Source organism: Chlorocebus sabaeus, chromosome 3, assembly GCF_047675955.1.
Source record: "Chlorocebus sabaeus isolate Y175 chromosome 3, mChlSab1.0.hap1, whole genome shotgun sequence".
Classification (NCBI taxonomy): domain Eukaryota; kingdom Metazoa; phylum Chordata; class Mammalia; order Primates; family Cercopithecidae; genus Chlorocebus; species Chlorocebus sabaeus.
The window spans coordinates 94,892,924-94,914,390 of NC_132906.1; the positions used below are offsets into that span (position 1 = coordinate 94,892,924).

At 44.9% G+C, this 21,467-nt stretch overlaps 2 protein-coding genes and 1 non-coding gene across 6 annotated transcripts in view; 1 reads left to right on the forward strand and 2 right to left on the reverse strand.

Moving 5' to 3' along the window:
* The window catches only part of DCUN1D2 (defective in cullin neddylation 1 domain containing 2), a 39,253-nt gene extending 20,607 nt beyond the window's left edge, over nt 1-18,646 (reverse strand). Inside the window, exons 1-4 of one of the 4 annotated variants that reach the window (XM_038007926.2) lie at nt 18,537-18,646; nt 11,009-11,225; nt 8,044-8,212; nt 1,543-1,673 (exon numbers count right to left, since the gene is read on the reverse strand). In XM_038007926.2, the coding sequence (XP_037863854.1) occupies nt 1,543-1,673; nt 8,044-8,212; nt 11,009-11,183 (475 nt within the window). In that variant the 5' untranslated portion in view covers nt 11,184-11,225; nt 18,537-18,646. The other 3 variants (XM_007961001.3, XM_038007928.2, XM_038007927.2) reach the window with 3 other exon arrangements.
* Nucleotides 6,365-6,528, reverse strand: LOC119623297 (U1 spliceosomal RNA). The gene has a single exon (XR_005239632.2). It is a non-coding gene; the product is annotated as a U1 spliceosomal RNA (small nuclear RNA).
* The window catches only part of TMCO3 (transmembrane and coiled-coil domains 3), a 57,209-nt gene continuing 53,618 nt past the window's right edge, over nt 17,877-21,467 (forward strand). The window contains exon 1 of the mRNA XM_007960998.3: nt 17,877-18,192. The gene's annotated coding sequence lies outside the window, so the exon portion shown is untranslated. The remainder of the gene's footprint in view (nt 18,193-21,467) is intronic.

Here is a 21,467-nt window from a genome sequence, read left to right on the forward strand (position 1 = left end):
TTTCTGGGCAGCCTGTACCTCTGGCACCAACACCAGGAGATGGAAAGACTTCCTTCTGTCATCATCCCAGCTCACAAACAGAAAGGGCAGGACAGGCTCTCATCGCTTCGCAGCCCTGAGCAAGGCTGGTCTCAGCACTGCTGGTGTCCTCAGGTGCCGCACGTGGCAGGCTCCTCAGCCAGGATGCAGCAGGCACTGCTACTGTTACCCAAGAGGCAAAGCGAGAGCCCAACAGGCCCCATGCGCCTTGTACAGCAGGCACTGCAATTTAGTAACCACAGTGTGGGGCCAAGACGCATCTCAGCACCTGGTATCTCTCGCCAGGCCTCTGTGTCTCTCTCCCCCGTGCCTCTGCCCGTGTCCCCCTGGCGCCTCTGCTTCCGTACCTCTGTCCCCCGTCTCTCTATCCCTCTGTCCGCCATGCCTCTGTCCCTCTGTCCCCCATGCCTCTGCCCCTGTCCCCTGTACCTCTGTCCTTCTGTCCCCCGTACCTCTGTCCTTCTGTCCCCCATGCCTCTGTCCCTCTGTCCCCCATCTATCCCTCTGTCCTCAATGCCTCTGGCTCTCTGTTTCCCATCTCTCTATCCCTGTCCCCTGTGCCTCTGCCCGTTTGTCCCCCCGTGCCTGTGTTCCCTGTCCTTCTGCCCCGTGTCTCTGACCCTGTGCCTGTTCATCTGTGCAACTGGCCTCTCAGGTGATCAGTGCACATCTCCCAGCACCCAACCCAGCTCCACCTCCACTTTCACTGCCGTCCCCGAATCCCTGCGTAGGGTTAGGAGTGACAGTTAAAGCGAATGCAGACTCCTCAAGTAAAAAAAACATTTATTATTGTCCACGCAAATGGGCCATATTAATGATCCATAAAAATGGATTCTAGTATTTTAAAATAAAACGCAAAAGTGGGCTAAATTGTTGGTGTGCAGGCTGGGGTCTACGTGGCACAGAGAGAACAATTATGAGCTGACACAGGACATTTACAAATTCGTTTACATTTTAAAATTTAAACATGTGAACCCAGAAGTGGAGAGACGCTATCGACTGAGATTTTCAGGCACGTGGTATTATAAACTCATCTACCTACGTACAGAGCAAAGTGTGGAGAAGGCAAGAAACCAAGAGGGTGGTCATGTTACAGGTGGGCCAGCCACGGTGGCTCATGCCTGTCATCCCCACACACTCTGAAGTGGGAAGAATGCCTGAGCTCAGGAGTTCCAGACCAGCACAGGCAACAAGGCAAGACCTTGTCTTTATTAAAAATTAAAAAACAAAAATGAAAATAGACAGATGCAGTGGTGGACGCCTGGAGTCCCAGCTACTCAGGAGACTGAGGTGGGAGGACTGCTTGAGCCCAGGAGATTGAGGCTGCAGTGAGCTGTGACTGTACTATTGCACTCCAGCCTAGGTGACAGAATGAGACCCTATCTCAAAAAAAACAAACCAAAACCTAAAATCATTAGTTGGCTATACAGAAATCATGTTGCTCACGTCCACTGATAATCTCATTATGATCTGGCATTTTACATATTTGGATTTCATACTCACCTAAACCTTTCTGCCCTGGGTTCTTAGCGAAAGTGAAAGTAAACTGATAAAAATCTTTAAATTTGGCTGTGTCCTTCAGCTCCTGCTCTAGTCTTGGCAGAAGAGCCTTTAGCTTCTCCATGCTGTCACACCTGCAATGACAGAGACAGTGGTTTGTGCTGCGGCAGACGCACCTCCCTAGTCAACTCTCCTCTTGTCCCCTGTGCAGGAACTGTGGCCAGGCACGCGGGTCCAGCTGGAGACCGTATTTCCCAACTTCTTTTCCCAGGCGCGGCCTAAGGCTCTAAATGATCATGTAAGAGAAGGGAAAGGGGACAATGTCTCCCTTGCTAAAAGGAATTCAAAATGCTCTAAGACGGATACTGGTGGTGGCTGCCCAGTTCCGGGAATATACTAAAACCAATGAGTTGTAGACTTTAAATGGGAGAAAATATGGTATGTGAATTAGATCTCGATAAAATTATTAAAAGAAAAACCCAAAACAACATCTTTTGCCCTCTTCCTGAGAACTGGAACAAGGGCGTGGTCTAACTCGGTGGCTCTGACCATGGAGAGAGGCCCCTGCCCTGCCGTGACAGGTTATAAAGTGACAAGATGGCAGAGACGAGGGAATGGAAAGACGGAAAGAGCCTACTTCTCAGTGACTTGCAGAATGGAGTCACCCTGCCAGCCTGGGCCACTGCTACCTCTGTCCCATCATACAAGCGAAAAATAAACTCACATAAATCTTAAGCTACCTTATTTAGGGATCTCTTCATTACAGCAGGTTAGATTTAAAATATCCAGGTATTGTAAAACACAGCTCTATATTGTTTTAAAATTGATTTTTTCCATCAAAAAGTCAATAACCTTTAAAAACAGTCAACAGCCTTTAAGGCAGAAATCGACAACAGTAAAACAAAGTCTATCTTTCTAATTTCGACTGCACAGCAAAGCACAGAATAAAAGCAACACTTATCCACTTACCCAAGCAGAGCAGAGGTAAGGAAAGAACACTGGAGAAAGCTTTAAAGCAGCTAGAAAAGTCCATAAAGACGTACACAGAAAAGCACAGATGTAGGACTCAGTCCTGTGCGTAGTCACAGTCCCGTTCTGGTCAACAGCAGGAGGTGGATGTGACAGTGGTCCCATAAAATCATAATGGCACCTAGAGGTTCCTGCCACCTCGGGGCGTCAGAGCCACTGCAATGTCTAGCACAATGCATGACAATTTCTACCTTTAGGTGTGTTTAGATACACAGACTTACCATTGTGTTACAGCTGCCTACAGCACTGAGTACAGTCACCCGCTGAACAGGTTCGTAGCCTAGGAACAACAGGCTGTACCACAGACTAGGTGTGTAGTGGGCTGTACCATCTCGGTTTGTGTAAGTACACTCTGTGATGTCTGCACAATGAAATTTCCTAACAATGCACTTCTCAGAGCGTGTCCCTGTCTCTTAGTGATGCAGTACTGCAGGTGAATGTGAGTGGAAGCACCATCCACATCAAGGGTGGCGGCTGGGCCAGGTGCAGCAGTTCGTTCCTGTAATCCCAGCGCTTTGAGAGGTGGAGGAGGGAGGATCGCTTGAGGCCTGGAGTTTGAGACCAGCCTGGACGACATAGCTCAGAGACCCACTCTCCAAAAAAAATAAAAACTAGCTAGGCATGGTGGCATGTGCCCGAAGTCCCAGCAACCCACTGTACCCCAGTTGGCACAACAGAGTGTGACGCTCTTGAAAAAGGGAGTGGGTGGCAGCTGAGGGCTCTTTGCCATTTCAGCCTCCTCTTCCCTCCAGTGAGGCACGGACAATCTGACTTCTGGGCCAGGCCCACTGTGCCCCACCACCTACCGGAGCGGTCCTTTAGCGTGCCTCTAGCTGGACGTAAACAGGAACTCACAGTGTGCACCATCTCACATCTGGGTGCCTCTGGCTTTGTGACGTCCGAGGTTCTTTCCTGTGGGTGCTCCACCTGTTCATTCTCTTTGCCACATAGAATTCTTGTTATATACATATTGTATGATTCATAAACGCTACTGTTGGTGAACATTCCGGCTGTTTCTAGTTTCCTGGTTTGGAGTAATGGTGTCAACACTTCTGTACACAGATCGCAACATACCACGTAGGCACATTCCAGAGTGGCCGGCGGGGTCACAGCGTCTGCGCACCTTCCATTTAGTAACTGACGTCGAACAGTACCTTGGAGCTCCCGCTCCACGCATTTTCACTCACATCTGCTATCGTGTCTTGTTTTAGCCCCCCAGAGGGTGGTTTGTTATGGGGTTCTATTTCACTGAGGTTTTCACCTGCATTTCCCCAGTGAATGAGATTAAGCATCTTATACGTTTAACTGGCCCTTGTGCATCCTCTTTTGTAAAGTGCTTGTCAAATCTTTCGCTTGTATTTCAACATCTTTTTCTTATTGTTTTGTAGAAATTCTTTATATATTAAAGATACAAGCCTTTGCCAGGTATTTTTAAAGAACTTTCACACAGAATAAGGATTGCCTTTCTACTACCTTGATGCTTCTTAACCAGAAGTTCTTATTTTTACTATAATACGCTCTGTCAGTAATTTTCTTTACAGTGATTTATTGTTTTTGTTGATGTTTTAGAAATTATCCTATTTCACAGTCATAAAGACCTTTTCCTATATTATTTTCTACAGACTTTTTGCTTTTGCCTTTCATACTGAGATCTACATCTATCTGAAACTGATGTTTACATATGGTATGCGGTAGAGGTCAGGATTTATATCTCCCCAAAATACTAGCTAATTCTCCCAGTATCATTTGTTGAAACAATGTCTGTCTCCACTTAAGTCTAGCTCTGTCATAAACCAGAAGTCCCTACATACACGGACTTCTTTCTGAACCCTCCATTCTGCTCCACTGGTCTCTGGTCTATTTATCTGATCTGGCACTTGATGCCATGTAGTCTTCATTATCGTAGCTGTAAAGTTCTGATTATCTGGCAGAGCAAATCTTCCCATCCTGTTCTTTTTCTTCAAGAACTGCTTTTTGACTGCGCATTTTTATAGAAATTTCAAATCAGCTTGTCAAATTACACATATATAAACCCACTATCTATTAGGATTTTCAAACTGAGATCACATTCAATATAAAAACCTAAGGATAAAATACTGTGTTCCAACCTATGAATGAAGTATATTTCTCCATTTATTCAGGTCTTCTTTCCTGTCTCTCAATGAGTTATTATTTTCTCTATGGGAGTATCACACATCTTTAATCCGATTTATTCTAGGTATTCTGTATTTTTGAAGATACTGAAAAATGACATATATTTTAAAATTTACTGTTTTGCTGATTGTTGCACTTGGTGTCCTGAAATATAACAGGATTTTATTTGCAGACTTTGGACGCTGTAGTGTGGTTAACGTCACTACTGATTCGAATATTTTATCCACAGATTAGACTAGCTGTGATCTCCTGTTTTATACTGAATAGAAATAGTCATTCAGGTTTTGTTCCGTCTCAAAGGGGAGGTGGCTTACAATTCCCGTAAGTATGTTTGCCATAGGAATTTTTTCCTTTTGGTCAGATTAAGAACTACCCCTCTTATTCTTAGTTTTCCATGAGTTTTTTTTTTTTTTTTTAAATGAAGAAACACTGAATTTGATCAAACCCATCTTATGCACTGGGATGATCCTTTTTTTTCTGTTAACCATGGTAAATTAATTATACCAATTGACTTTGTAACATTAAATGGATCTTGCATTCCTGGATATAACCAACTTTATCATGATGTATCATCCTGGGCTTATCGTCTTGGATTTTTTGCTAATGACTGGTCAGTTTCCTGATACTGTGTGTAGGATTTTTGCATCTTATCATCTTAGGCATCTTCTGATTCTTATAACTGAGAGTGGCCTATAATTTTCCATTCTCAAATGTTATTCCTTGGTTTTGTCATGCAGCTTGTGCTGGCCTTAAAACAAATGGCGAAATCTTTCTTCCTTTATTATTCTCTAGAAAAGGATGTTTAAAATTGGGGATTTTCCTTTTCATTAGGAGTTTGGTCGGATGTGCCAATTAAGTCATCCCAAACGGGAGCTGTCTCTTTGAGACGATTTTAAATTACAGGCTCAAATTCTTAAGAGTTACAGAACTATTAAGATTTTCCATTTCTTCATATGTCAGTTTTAGTAAGTTATATTTTTCACATAGGTTGTCCAATTTACTGGCATAAAGCTCTTCATAACAGACTTTTTTTTTTTAATGCTTCTGGCACCTATCATCTTGTCCCTCTTTTCATCTATGTATGTTACTTATGATTTACTACATTTACAAGTCTTTTCAAATAACAAGCTTCTGGCTTTATTGATCCTTCCTAATGACAACTTCTTTTCTATTTGATTATTCTTGTAAATTAGAAGTAAATTTTCTAATTTACTTGTAAATTAGAATACTGCTTCAAAAATATTAATTCCTTCCTTCTATATTCTTTTTCTGTTTCTTGAGATGGAAGGCTTTGTTCACTGATTTTCAGCCTTTCCTTCTTTCTAAAATATGCATTTAATAAGCTGAATTCTACAAGCTTACATATATTTTCACTATCCAAGATATTTTCTAATTTCCATTGTAACTTCTTTGTCATCCCAAGGGTTACTCAGAGGTATGCAATATCCACACACAGCCTACCCAGTTATCTTTTTGTTATATTCCTAGTTTAACTGTACTGTGGTCAGAAGACATTCTCTGTATCATTTCAAACCTCTGAAAATTGTTGCAATTTACTTAATAGCCCAGTTTATTGTCAATTTTTATTAATGTTCTGTGCCTTTAATAAAGTTTTTTTTTTTTTTTTTTTAATTTTAAACACCAGGAGAGAACACGAACATAATCCCCCACTACCACAAATTATGCAGTCCAGTTTCCCACATTTGGGAAAATCACAGGCGTCAGCACATCTGGAATGCAATGGATAAGCCCAGCCCCGGGAAAACCACCTTCATGATCGTGGTGTCTCTCCTGCCAGGCTGTTTTGTGTATCTTTTGAAAAGAATATGTATTCTTCAACATCGAAGGCAACGTTCTAAATGTTCTCCTAGGCCATTTTTTGTGCTGTCCAAATCTTCTATTTCCTCACTAATTTTTCATCTACTCATCCTATCAGTTACTACGATGTGTGTGAAAACTCCTCACTTTGATCATGGATTTGCATCTTTTTCTTTGTAGTTGCTTATTTTTGCTTTAAATACTTTGGGACTCGTCAATAAATACATAAAAACATAAGTGTGACTGCTTTCCTGGTGAGATAAACCCTTTATCATCATGAAATGGTCCTCCTTATCTGCAGAGTTCCTGTGTGCCTCAAAGTTGTTTTAGTTGTATCTATTTTAAACAATATGAACAGGTGATATTTAAACATTCATCTGGGCCAGGCATGGTGGCTCCCGCCTATAATCCTAGCACTTTGGGAGGCTGAGGCAAGGTGGATCGCCTGAAGTCGGGAGTTCAAGACCAGCCGGGCCAACATGGTGAAACCCCGTCTCTACTAAAAATACAAAAATTAGCTGGGCGTGGTGGCAGGCGCCTGTAATCCCAGCTACTCAGAAGACTGAGGCAAGAGAATTGCCTGAACCCAAGAGATGGAGTTTGCTGTGAGCCGAGATCGTGCCACTGCACTCCAGCCTAGGTGACAGAATGAGACTCCATCTCAAAAAACAAACAAACAAGTAAGAGTACACTCAAAAATAACAATAAAAAGTAGAGTAAATGCATAAACTGGCAACATAATCATTTATATTATCAAGTATTATATACTGCACATAACTGGATGTGCTATGGTTTTATACGAATGGCAGTGCAGCAGGTTTGTCTGTGCCAGCATCACCACACACAGGCAATGTATTGAGCTATGACATTATGATGGCTGGGATGCAGGAATTTTTTAGCCCCATTCTAACCTTACGGGACCACTGTTGCATAAGTGGTCCACTGTTGACCGAAATGTCACTATGCAGTGCATGACTGTCATTCAATAAGTTTAATGATTAGGAGACAGTTACATTAGGCCCTTTCATTTACTTTCATAACTTATCTGATAAGTGAGAAACACCTTATTAATGAAGCCTTTATCCCAATCCTGTAGGTAGAACAGAAAAATGTTACAAGCAAAAACCAAAATGACATGTTAATTTTTACATAGCAGCATAATAAATTCTACATTTAATATACAGTATTATGAAATAACATGAATGAACTGAACCTGGTATTTACTGTCAATTCAAAATTGGAAAGAAAAAAACTCAAGAAGAAGAAAATGAGTTACAAAAGGGGTTAATATGAAAAAATCAAAATGTGAAATGAAATAAAGCTTTAAACTGAAAATTAAAAGGAAACCAAAGGCTTAATAGTGCAGAGTGCAGATGCATAAGAAATTTTTAAGACACACAAAGAAAATAAACATATGAAATTAATATGTAGAGGTTGCTGAAAAATAATTGTTAAAAGTATTTTCATTTCTGAAAAAATTTAAGCTAAGAATAATTGACTTACCCGAGTTCTGTCATGCCATCTAGAAATTCCTTTCTGCTAAATTCACACTGAGTTGCTGCCCTGAACTTCCACGCTATGACCAACACACTGATACTGGCAGGATCTAGGCTCAGATCATCACAAAACTGTTGAATCCCATCGATTCCAATTTTGTTTTCATCTTGTGGATCTGTAGTTAATATCAGGGGTAAAGGAAGTTATACTATTTTGAAAAGTAATTCTAGAATACGAGGTTTGAATCCTAGCATTCTATTACACTACATAGTTCTAGCAAGCGTGTTTCCAATACATCAATCAATAGGCTGCAGTTTTCTACTACACATGAAAGAAACAGTGAGCAACTAATAATTTATCCAGAAAACAGTCCTATTTTTAAAATCTAGGTTTCTGGGTTTTAGGGAAAAAAAATCATTGAATTTTTTTTGAGAAGATCTGTTCACTAAGAAAAATTTAATTACCCTAAAGTGAAATAAAAATTCAAGTTTAGAGAAATTAAGCTCACGCAAAGGCAAACTGCTATAAAAGATACTGTACTGATAAAGTATTTACAGTACCTTGGGTTTTTATCACAACTCTGCCAAAGTAAATGAATGATTGATGTTTTTCTTTAGTGATTTCATTTGCTAGTTCTAATGGTACTGGACAATAACTATTTTTCAGAATCATTTAGCTTATGTATCCACATTTAATAGCTTAAAAATTCATGTTCCCCACTCCCTATTCCTAGTTTATAAATAAAATTAAAGAACTTAGCATTTGTTTATCAGAAAATCAAACAGTATAATATATTTAAGGCATCCCAGCAAGACTTCACAAAAGCTGGTAATTTCAGATAGATTATATCATATTGTCGTAATGCATATGTAAATTGTTGGTTTAGAAGGTAAAAATAGAAAACCTGTAGGTTCTTTGCTCAAAGAAAGATTAGGTATCATAAACTTTTCTTCCCCTTCACACAAAATCTCAGTCTGGTCATGTAAGTAGTTTATTACCACATATATACAGTTAACAAAGAAAAACGGTAACAGAAATGAAGAAAACCATAAACATCCTTCTAACTCTATTCTCATATCAGGGAGAAAACCTCAGCATAGTTTATGGGACAGAGGTTCTGCAAAAAAACAATCCCCACTTATCACCTTATTCAATTCCATCTGCTAATATTATACTTCATGAATAGAAATACTGATCTACAATGCTCTGACTTCATAAACCATTTCAGTAAATTTGATTACAACCATGTTCAATATTTCAAGTAATTTTGCAAGTACACTTGTTCATTTGTGTATGTTAACGTAATAACCAATGTTATATTTGTCAACAGTCTTAGAACTATGTTTATTTTTAGAGCCTAAAGTGATTGTACCATGTTTCCACTTTAACTGACTATAACTGCATGAATAAAGTTAAATAATAATGAAGGGATGAAGCTTCAATAACACCTTAAGACACAATTTTCCACTTATACACAAGTATTTTTTCAAAAGCAGCTGTATATATTTAAATAACTTTAAGAAAATCTGCATAAAAAGCAGCATATGACTTACAAAATTAGCTCAACAACTAACTTAGCCAAAAATGTTTGAAGTAGACTAATGCTTAACTAAAAACAATTTTCATTCTTTGGGAAGTACAATAAGTACAAATCTGGTTTGTTTTACCACTGACTGTTTCTGAGCCAAGATTTTTAAAAGCAATTTTCAACTCACTTTTCAGATCTAATCAGAAAGACTAAAGCACACACACAGTATTTTAAAAAGTAAAAAATGAAAATAATAAATAAACAAGAACTTGGCCGGGCGTGGTGGCTTATGCCTGTAATTCCAGCACTTTGGGAGGCCAAGGCGGGTGGATCATGAGGTTAAGAGATCGAGACCATCCTGGCCAACATGGTGAAACCCCATCTCTACTAAAATACAAAAATTAGCTGGGCGTGGTGGCGGGCACCTGTAGTCCCAGCTACTTGGGAGGCTGAGGCAGGAGAATCGTTTGAATGTGGGAGGCGGAGGATGCAGAGAGCCGAGATCATACCACTGCACTCCAGCCTGGCGACAGAGCGAGACGGCGTCACACACATACACACACACCAATAAACAGACAAACAAACAAACAAGAACTTAAAGCCAAGGAAATTGTTGTATATTTGGGCTAATACTTGTTTAAATGAGAGTCAGGGCTTGGTTTTGTTTTAAAGTTTTAGAAAACTTAGCCTTAAAAACTGGTAGAAAGAAAAAGCAAAATAAGTCAGCTCTTAGGTGGCTGCCTCCCCCTCTGCACTGAAGATGAAATTTAAAATCCGCAGAGGGGCGTGGATCTGCATAGGCTCATCACGGTAGTCTTAGTGCAAGGCACAGCTGCATTTTGACGAGAAAAGCTCCCATCCAAGCACTGATGTCAACAAAAATCACAACTGCTCACAATCTGAAACACAAGGTTTCTTTGCTGAGAGCTTTTCCCAAAGCCTCTTGAACCACTGAAGCTACTTCAGTGCTGACATGCCACTGCCCGGGCAAGGAAAACACCAAGGTTTACCCTCACTTCAGGATCATCTTCATGATTTGGTGTTGTTCTTAACCTTCTCATCATCAATATTTCAGCCCAAACAGAAGTGCTTGAAAAAAATACTGTATGAACAGACATATTCACGCCAAGACACCAAGCCTCCCAGCAGCAGCTGTTCCCTGACAGGCTGTGCAGCGTCAGACTCACCGCACAGAACAAGCAGGCACAGGCCTGGTCCTGCTCCATCGCCGACTCCCCTCTTCTCGCCCTCCCCACCCCCACCAATCACAGTCCCAGCCCCACTGAAACGGAAGAAACTGGATTCTGCAGCTGAACAGTGGGGAGGAGAAGCAACAGCAGCCCGGAGATCTGCACCTGGCACCAGAAAGAACCCTGGAAGTGCAGCGTGCAGGCCGCTCATGGAGGCCGCCATCCGTCCAGCTTTGCTGCCCTCACCTCTTACCTTTGTACCTGCCGTACAGCTGCTCCAGCTTCTTCTTGTCCACAGTGTTCCGCATGGACTCCCTGTGGAATGAGTCTGGGTTTTGGAAGAAGCTGTCCGTGGCCTCGTCTAGTCTCCACTCATTCTGCGTTAAGCAGTAGATAGCAGTTCTCTCGCCAGCCTGAGTGCATGCCATAAACTGGCGGACCTTGTCCTTCTGAGACGATTTAAGCTTATGCTTTGGGATGCAAAAGAAGTAGGAAAGCCAATGAAGCCGCTCGGGGTTCGTCCCAGCTCTAGCCTAACGCCTGCACTTTAACTGGGCAGAATTAGAGACAAAGCCTTGCTCGTCATCAGTTAAAAAGACTGCACGGTCTTCCGAAACAACAGTACCTACACTGTAACAAACAGGCAGTCTAAGCTTCAGAAAGTATGAGAATTAACATCTTATACAGAATACATTCTGATCGCTACCCAGTTCACTCTGCATGAAGTGTGACTATCATTTTTCTAAAGCTCTCAGGAACTCTGTAACGCACACCTAGCCTCTGAGGACACCGGGCAAGGACCTCACGGCATCACCGGGGTCCCAGCTGCAGGGTCTTCTTCGGTTTCAGTAAACTTCAGGCTTTAATGAACGGAAAGAAGATGTGCAGTTTGCAGACATTTTTTCCCAGTTTAAATCAGCAGAATCACATTGATGAAAATGTACACAAATAACTAAGCATCGAGTTAAAAGTAATTTACGAAAGTTTCACAAGCAGGCACAAAAAAAGCCTGTTATGATTAAATGGAAACAATAATACTAATAACAAGAATGCCTCTGTATACCAGACAAAAATAAAATGAAAAATAGGACAGAGGATCTGGGCAGGCAATAAATAACAACACTGCCAAGCAGCTGTACTATATATAGTATATAATGAAACAAAGTAACATCTTGACACTTCCAGATATAGGAGGGCTGAGATTCCACTTATCTAAAGTAACTTGATGATGTAATCTCAGCACTTTGGGAGGCTGAGGCGGATCACTTGAGGTCACGAGTTCAAGACCATCCTGGCCAACACAGAGAAACCCCATCGCTACTAAAAATACAAAAATTAGCTGGGCGTTGTGGCACGCGCCTATAGTCCCACCTACTTGGGAGGCTGAGGCAGGAGAATCACTTGAACCTGGGAGGTGGAGACTGCAGTGAGCTGAGATCACGCCACTGCACTCCAGCCTGGGCAACAGAGCGAGACTCCATCTCAATCAATCAATCAATCAATAAAGTAACCTGATGAAAGCAACACTGGAAAAAAAAGTGATTCACTAACTTCTCTAAATCCAAACAGACCTTAGAATCCACCGGAAGCTAATGTTTTACAAAAATGCTTTACACAATAATATAAGGGGGAAATTTTTTACTCAAAAGGATTTATACTCAATCTTGTTCAAATAAAGATGAGATAACTTATAAAAACACATGGAATGAATTACAACATAACGAAAGTGTACAGAAGGATAACAAGGTATGGTTGAGAAAGGGGTGCCGTTAGTGCAAGGATGTGCCTGTCACATGTTAAGAGCTGGAAATCAGGCTCCAAGCTTCCCCAGTGCCACAGTAAAGAAAACATGATTAGTTAGGAAAATTCATTTTCATAAGATCTAAAACCTTACCAGCAGCTCAGAAGTGGTATAGACCCTTCTGGCCTAAAACCTGAGGGAAATGTCTCCTGGGCTCCTGGCAAAGTTCCATGTCCCCTCACACATACCAATTCCTCACCAAAATGCCAACCATGTACAGCAGAGCCAGCTTCCAGAAGGTTTTTTTTTTTTTTTTTTTTGAGACAGGAAATCAAAAAGCATGCTGATGCCAAAATACCAGCGGACAATTCCACAGGAGCATTAAGATAACACTGTCCAGACACATACTCTCCCACGTGCATCTGCGACCGCTGGGTCCTAAGGCCTTTCAGGAGATCCACAGAACCACCTTCCTGAGCATCCTAAGCCGCCACCAGCCTTGCTCACTCTCATTCTCACAGAGTGCACAGCAGAGGCCTCCACGGGCTGCAAGGCTTGTGATATTACAGGAATGAACGTGAGATTCGAGAGCCTATCTTTTATCAAGCTAGACATTAAGATATTTGCAAAAATGTAATAGGTTTATTATTGCCAATTAAATATAGAAATATTTTAATACTTTCTATTTTAATTTCTAACATGGTAAATATTGATGACTATTACCCACATAAACAAGAGCTCTCATTTAAGAATGGGGTTCCAATCATTCTTAAAAATATATAGGAAATGTGGTACGTATATACCACGGCATACTACACAGCCATAAAAAGGACTGAGACTATGTCCTTTGCAGCAACATGGATGGAGCTACAGGCCATTTTCCTAAGTGAACTGGTGCAGGAACAGAAAACCAAACACCACATGTTCTCAGTTGTAAGTGGGAGCTGAACACAGAGCACGTGTGGACACAAAGAAGGAACAACAGACACCGGGGCCTGCTTGAGAGTGGCAGGAGGGAGAGGATCCCAAAACTGCCCACCAGGTACTGTGCTCATTACCAGGCTGATGAGATAATCTGTGCACCAACTCCCATGACACACAGTTGACCTTTACAACAAAACTGCGCACGTACCCCAACCCTAAAAGTTAGAAAAAGCAAACCTGAAAACCACACAACTCCTGAGACTACACCCTGAGAGAACTGCTCATTCAGGTGAGGCCACAGAATTAACATTTCGGCTACTTAGAACAATGAGTGTTGAGCATTTGGGAGTCTTGGATCCCTTTTGGAAACTGAGGAGTCACAGGCTGCCCTCCAGGAAAACATATATGGACCTCACATGTGCAGGCAGCTTTGCATAAGATTTCAGGGGTTTCACAGATGGCTTAAGCTCATCTGCTAAGTCCTCATAAGGTAGGGGAAGGCAGAACTCAGATGAAGAACTGATGAAGATCAGAAGCCTTCACTCAGCCAACTTTCTCTCTTAATGTTCCAGTCAGCAGTCGGCTCTGCCATCTCAGGCCTGTGGGTCTGTTGCAAAAGCAGACAGCCGTAGGCTGTGTTCCAATAAAACTCAATTTACAAAAACAGACAGCTAGCCTGTGGGCTGTAGTTTGCTGAACCTGATTTAGATTCTAGAGGAATGAATGGAATACATATTCAGTACATTATTTTCTGAAACTGAGCTTTTGAATAGAACTAAACAAAAAATTCAAGGTTGTATTCTCTAGTAAGATCAAATTTAACTAAATTAAGGCAGATCCCATACTCTCTGACAGTAAGCTGACAAAAGATACAGCTAGAGTCTTTTTATGAAGTTGACGGACTTCCCAAGGGAGGGTGAGCAAAGCCAAGCATTACCTCAAAAACCTTAAGATAAAGGCAGAAGTGCAACCCCCAAAATGGTCCACCACTAGGAACAGCCATGACATCCTTATTATGGAAGTGGCCATCATTGCTAGATTTTAAAATTCTGCCATGGTTATACAACAAAATTTAGTATATCCATACAACGGAACATAATTTGGCCATAAAAAGGAATGAAGTATTGATACATGCCACACGGATGAACCTCAAAAGTACGACACTGAGTAAAAGCCAGGCACAAGAAGCCACACAGGGTACGATTCCACTTCTACGAAATATCCAGAACGGGCAAATGTCTATAGAGAGAAAGGTGAGTGGTAGCCAGGGGCTGGGGCAAGGGAGGAGTTGGGAGTGACCGCTAATGGGTACACAGTTATCGTTCGGGGTGACAAAAATGTTTTAGGACTAGATAGAGGTGGTGGTTCCACAAATTCGTGGACGTACTAAACACCACTGAATTGTACACTTTAAAATAGTTAATTTCATATTATGTGAATTTCACCTAAAAAATTTCAACGTTGTACCCTGAGACCCTCCAAGATTAATCAGCCAAACAATATACTCTTCGGTGACTGAACTATTTAACCAGCATTATACAACTGATGACTCCACATCAGGAAATCTGGAATGTGGAAATTTGGAAGATATGATGGTGTCTGATCTTGAGCTCCTGCCGGTCACCCCTTGAGGCCTCCTCTAATATGTGACAACACCGTTACACCAGCAGCCTAATTTCTTAGAACTCTAGAAGAACAGATGCAGGAGCACATGGATGCAGGCTATTCATAGTGGTTTTGAATCATTACTGTTAGCTACAGAGTGGACAGAAGTTGGTATCGAGAAACACGAAGATTCCCCTGCAATCTACTCAAACTGCCTGATGTCACAAGATACTCCAGCAAACCCTGAACCACACGGTGGTGCCAAGGCACTGGTCTGAATGAGCGAGCTCTGGGGTCTAGGCTTAGCCCATTAACAGGCCTCTGGCCAGTCAACAAAGCTGTAATCATTTGATGTCTCCCCTTACAGGTCCCTCCACAAAATAACAGTGATTAAAGCAAAGATGGATAGCCAAGTCTAAAGACTACGTGCTTCATGTCCAAAAGTGACTAAGAGACCCAAGTTGCCTCTTGTGAAAAAGGGAACTGGCATAAAGCTTCTTAGGAAACAAAAAGGCTCGTCAACTAAAAAACTACAGGGGAGAGGAGGAAGCCCTGAGTCTCTCTAGACAGGACTGAACCCAGGTCAAACTAACAAAGGCCCAGACGTAGGCAGGAAGCTTTGAGTGCACCCAGACAGGACTGAACTCAGGTCAATCTAATCAAGGTCGACACACTGGAACTAGGACGGCCCTTCAAGCGCACAACCTTCACTGAGGCTTACCATGTCATGCAAGTGAAATTATTAAGGCCAGCTTTTAAAGTGTGTACATGGGGCGGGGGGGCATTTTCTAGGTTTCACTATTTTATTCTGTTAAAATGTACACAATTCTTGAAATAAAAATCTGGACAATCCAGTGGAAACAGCAAATAAAATCTCTAAACTATGAAAAAGTCTCAAACATGTTAATTGTGACCTTGTGAAAAACGACTCATATAATCTGGCACCAAGGATACTCATATGTAAAATGGAAAGAAATTACTCTTAAAATGTCCTTAGGGTCGACTTACAAGGGGCTGGCAGGCCAATCATGTTGATCAAATAAACTACATAAGCTTATGGATCACTTTGACTCTGTTTTGGTATACAGCACGCTAGAGGGAGGGGGAGTTCAATTCATCCCTGCGCTTGGATCGCCAACCTCGGCAGCAGCGGAACGCTCCTCTCCCGCATCCTGAACATGGTCGTTTTCCCCAAGCTAAGTTCCTGTCCACTCTGCCCCTTTCCTCCTAAAAGCTGGAGCGAGCTATCTCCACCTGCCCAGGTGTGCATCCTAACTCATGCTACCTCGCTCCAGGCCGGCCTCCGCAGTGACCCCAAAGGGTCACAAAAGCCCGGCTGCTGCAGTCAGTGGGACCTTTTCAGCTGCTCTTTGGTCAGCACTGCTGATGGCTCCTTCCTCCTTTAAACTCCATCGTCTTGGTTTCCACACATTCCAGTCTCCTGGTTTCTCCTACCTGCCCTTCTCCGTCTCCTTTGTGGCTCTTCTCCCATCCTGAAGCTTGTCCTCACCCTCCACTCCCCTCTACACGTTACCGTGTCCCTTCTCCGGTGGCTCTCTGGGCCTTAGCCAGGACAATCTTTCAGCTCCTATACGTCACCATCGCCTACCACTAAGGTCCGTGCGTTCTGTTTCTTCTGCCTGGAGCTGCACAAGGCTGGCTGCCCCTGGCACCTCACTTTTCCTCTGGCTAATTTCCAGAGAAATTCTCCAGAGTTCAACTCACACTCTCAGCATCTGACACCACTCCCACACCCGCATCCTACAGGTTCCTGGAACCCGTGCCTTAGCCTTTGTCCCAACTGTGGTTAAACAGTTGTGCATCTGGTGCCTGTTTCCCCTGCTGGGGCGTCAGCTCCCTCAACGCCAAAATCATGCTCGGCCCAGCACCAGTCACCCCCAGCAGCACCCTGCTGGCCTCTGAATGGACGTGGACTGAATAAATCCCATCCATCACCATGGTTTCCACCACATTTCAAACTGATGTGCACCTCCAGCAGCCTCCCTCCTGGGCTGCAGAACTCTACCAGCTCCACACACGTACAGCTAGGGCCACGCTACAGCCTGCGCTAGAGCCCCCTCCAGGCCCCGCTAGAGCCCCGCTGCGCCTCCCCTTCCCCTCCCGGCGGCAGGGCCTCCCCCGCGAATCTGCGCTTCGGGCGCATTCCTTCCTTGCGCTGTTTCGGTCAACAGCCTCAGCATCTGCACAGACGCCCGCAGGAGCAGCCGAGCCCTCGCCTGCCTCGACTGCCCGTTTCCGAGCCGCCCTGGGAAGCCCGCGGCCTGGGTTCCCGCTCGGGCCCGACCCCTGCCCCGCGGCACCTGCCCTCCGCTCACTCCCCGTCGTCCCTCGCGGCTCCAGGTCAAACCCGCGCTCCCCGCGGTCCCGCGCCTCCGACTCTGCCGCTCCGGCTCGCGGGCCCCCGGCGCGCTCCTCCCTCGGATCCGCCCGGAACGCCCCGCGCAGCTCGCTGGGCTCGGCCTCCCTAATCCGGCGCACCGACCTTGGCGCCCGACCCCGACCCCGACCGGCAGAGGCGACGCCGGCCCACCTACCATCTCCCCCGCGCCGCCGGCGTCTCGCCGGCCCCGGCCTTCTGCGCAGGCGCGGCGGCCGCTCCGCCCTCGTTCTCGGACCGCCGCGGCCCTGGGCTCCGGGGCACTGGCGGGAGCCGGCCGCGGGGACTCCCACTCCCGGCATGCTCAGCGCCGCCCCTGCGCGTCCCGGCCTTTACCAGGGCCTTGGCTCGCCCCTGCGGAGTCCGACGCCGGCCTGCAGCTCCCAGGCCCCGCGCCGGCGGCAGGTTCTCTGGGAAGGAAGCGGGCGGTGGTCGGTGCACGGAACTCCACCTCCCGACGTGCCCTGCGCCGCCCGCGGCCGACGCGACCCGCCCCCGCCCCGCCTCTTAAAGGGGGTCGTGAGTGCGGCTGGGCCGGAGTCCCGGGCGGCGGTGCTGGGCGAGGGCGGTGCTGGGCAGGGCGGCGGCCGCTCCCTCCCGGCCCTGGTCCCGCCTGGGAAGGGATGCAGGGAAGCCCTTGGACGCTGCGCTCCGAGGCGGGAGACGGCGTCCCCCTCCGCCCCTCGACTCCTGGCGCCTCAGAGCCCGGCCCAGGCCGCGGAACGGTGATGCTCGGGCCAGACGGGCGGGCGCGGCCTCCTGCGTCCCGGTGAGCGCCAGGCCCGTCCATCCGGGGGTCTTTCCCGGGGGTCCCCCTTCTTTCCCTCCCTCCCTGGGGCTCCCCTCCCCTCCCCTCTCTCCCTCCCCTCTCTCCCTCCCCGGAGCTCCCCTTCCCTTCCTCCCTTCCCAGTGGTCCCCTTCCTTCCTCCCTCCCTCCGTCCGTCCCTGGGGCTCCCCTCTCCTTTCTCCCTCCCCGGGGCTCCCCTTCCCTTCCTCCCTTCCCAGTGGTCCCTTTCCTTCCTTCCCTCCCCGGGGCTCCCCTTCTCTTGCAGGTGCTGTCTCCCGGGGTCGGGTGGTCTCTGTGGCCTGGGGTCTCGCTCCTCCAGTACTTACCCAGGCGCTCTTCGCCGAGGCCCACGGTCTAACCTGGAATGGGACCTGCGTTCCCACCCTGGCCGCGCGGGTGGACTCGGGGCCTCCAGGGCCCGCGGCGGAGATGCAGCCCTGTCCCTGGCGCCCCTCCTGTGGCTCCTAACGGCTCCTGGTGGTGTCCATGAGACGGGGTGTGGACGCCTGCGCAGGGAAACAAGACCGCTACGCATCGGGTCCTTATTCACTGCCTGTTTTTCTGATTGTTCTGTCTTCCAAATTTATCTTATTTACCGGTTTTTTCAAAAAGAGTGTCTTAATGTTTGGAGTACTTAGTGAAATATTTGTGGGTTTTTCTCCTACAGGCTTGACTTAAATATTCTGAAGCTTTTTTGTTGTTGTTGAGACAGAGTTTTGCTGTCGCCCAGGCTGGAGTGCAGGGGCTGGTCCAAGGCTCAAGCGATTCTCCCGCCTAAGCCTCCCCGGGAGCTGGGGCCACAGGGGGCACCACGCCCGACTAATTATTTCATTTTTAATAGAGACGGGGTCTTGCTATGTTACTCAGGCTGGTCTCTAACTCCTGGCCTCAAGCATTCGCCCACCTCAGCCTCCCAGAGCGCTGGGAATACAGATAATTGTGGCATAATACAGCAGTGGCATGAACCACCGCACCCGGCCTTAGGTAGAATTTGAAAACCTTTTCATTTTGAGATGGTTGTAGATTCACATGAAGTTGTAAGGAGTAATACAGAGAAATCCTGCAGAGTGCCTTTACCCTGTTTTCTCCAATGGTAGCACCATGCAAAACCATAGTATACGCAGGACATTTTCTTTGATCAAATCCCCTGACCTGTTGAGATCACACCACCTATACATGCACTAGTGAGTGTGAATCTACGCCTGTGTGTCCTCTCAATAAAATTGAGATTTTTTTTTCACTTAGCCTTGAGATACATCCGCGTTGTTATGTGTATCCATAGCTCAAGATACAGAAATTCTAAGAATTCATTATTAAAAAAGTAATCCCAGCACTTTGGGAGGCTTAGGCGGGTGGATCACCTGAAGTCAGGAGTTTGAGACCAGCCTGGCCAACATGGCGAAACACCGTCTCTATTAAAAATGCAAAAATTAGCTGGGTGTGGTGGCGGGCACCTGTAATTCTAGCTACTCGGGAGGCTGAGGCAGGAGAATCGCTTGAACCTGGGAGGCAAAAGTTGCAGTGAGCCGAGATCACGACACTGCACTCGAGCCTGAGTGACAAGAGCAAAACTCCGTTTCAGAAAACAACAATAACAAAAAATACATTAGAGGAATCCAAAGTGTCTTTTTAATAATTAGAACAGCTAAAGATGTTTACTAATTTACTCAAAAAACATGCTACAATTTAGTAGTCCATAGGATTTTGGAGGCAAGTTTGAAGGTAAAATGAGATGAGTTTGAATAAAGGGTGATTTGTATTTTAAGGGTCCATAAATAATTTGTTTCATGTTATGAGTAAGTTTCAGTGGGAAATTTTAGTGTAACTACAACTAAAATCCTCAAAGATTTCTCGTAAAAATTAATAGCTCCCTTAGAGGGACAACTGATTTTAGGAACCTGATTGAGGAAGGAACCAGAAATGAACATAGAGGTGTCATTCACACATGAGCTGTGTGGAAACTTATTTTTCTGAAGCATAAAATCCGTCAAAGAATCACTTTTTGGGATTTTTTGGGGGAACTGGGAAGTATGAGCTAAGTATCTCAAATTTCTGTCTTGGTTCTGGAAAATACTAAAAGTGCACTTCTGAAGTAGCTGTTGATTTTTTTAGCTCCCTTGGACCAACCGAGAGAAGCTTAGCAGTTGAGTGAGTCATTAAAATAACAGCTCAGCTATATGGCTAGGCGTGACTAAATGATTGCCTCATTGTTTGTTTTTAAGGTGGTAAATGTGTGCTTAAGTTGTACACGTGTACTTAAAGTTGTATTGAAACTAACATAAAATTGAGTGATTGGAACAGCACATTATCATTTATTCTACCATGTAGGAAGTTACCTGTTCCAGGTAAGCGAATTCTCCGTGGAGCATGCTTCACCTTTTGGGAGTCAGTCTCCAAGAATGTTTTAAAATTGAACACTTTCTAACCAGAATATAGTCTTTTCTTGGTGACTTTTGCTTGTGATTCTGATCAGTGACGCCTGTTGTCTAACACAGGCCTGCTGAAGTGCAGACAGCCGCAGCCCTCACTGAGTGGTCTGGCCTCCAGGCTTTTTGAGTTCTCTTGTTTGTTTTGCATAAGATTTGTCTCTTTCTGCCATTTCATGGTTTGGGCAGAATGCTGCCTCCGGAAATGCCTCGTCCTTCCTTTTGCTGCAGCTAACCTGCCTTGCCCAGGAAAGTGGATTAAACCAATTAGAATTTGGGTTAGCAGTGGAAAGTATAGATATATAGATACACCTTTTAGTAACCAGGTTTCCAGGTCGGGGAATCTTTGGAATATGTGATGGTTGAGTAGGAATTCCTGACTAACAGTCCATTGGATGCTGCTATGAAGAATGGTTAGGTTAATATTTTGTTGTTGTTTGCTTTAAACCGTAAATCTGCGTAAGTGGTAGGTGTTGGTTTTATTGCTTTTTTGGCTACTTGTGACTGGTGAGCTCCTAGAGGCCAAATTCCACTGACTAGTTTATTACTCCTTCCTTCCACAGTCTCAGTTTCCCGCCTCTAAGCTCGTTCTGCCTTAGTGACCTTTGCTGGCTGCTGTCTCCACCTGCTTTCTAAACAGTGGTCCTGTCTGGGCACCCTGCCCTGCCCCTGCTCATCACCACCTGGACGCCACGGCTACAGCCACACTGAAACCGTCCGCATTCCCCAAGCAGTAATGTTCAGAAAGCAGGTTTCTGTCTGTGCTATTCCTTGCCAGAATGAATTAATATATATTGTTTTAGGTCTTCCTAAAGAAAGAGAAGGAGACTG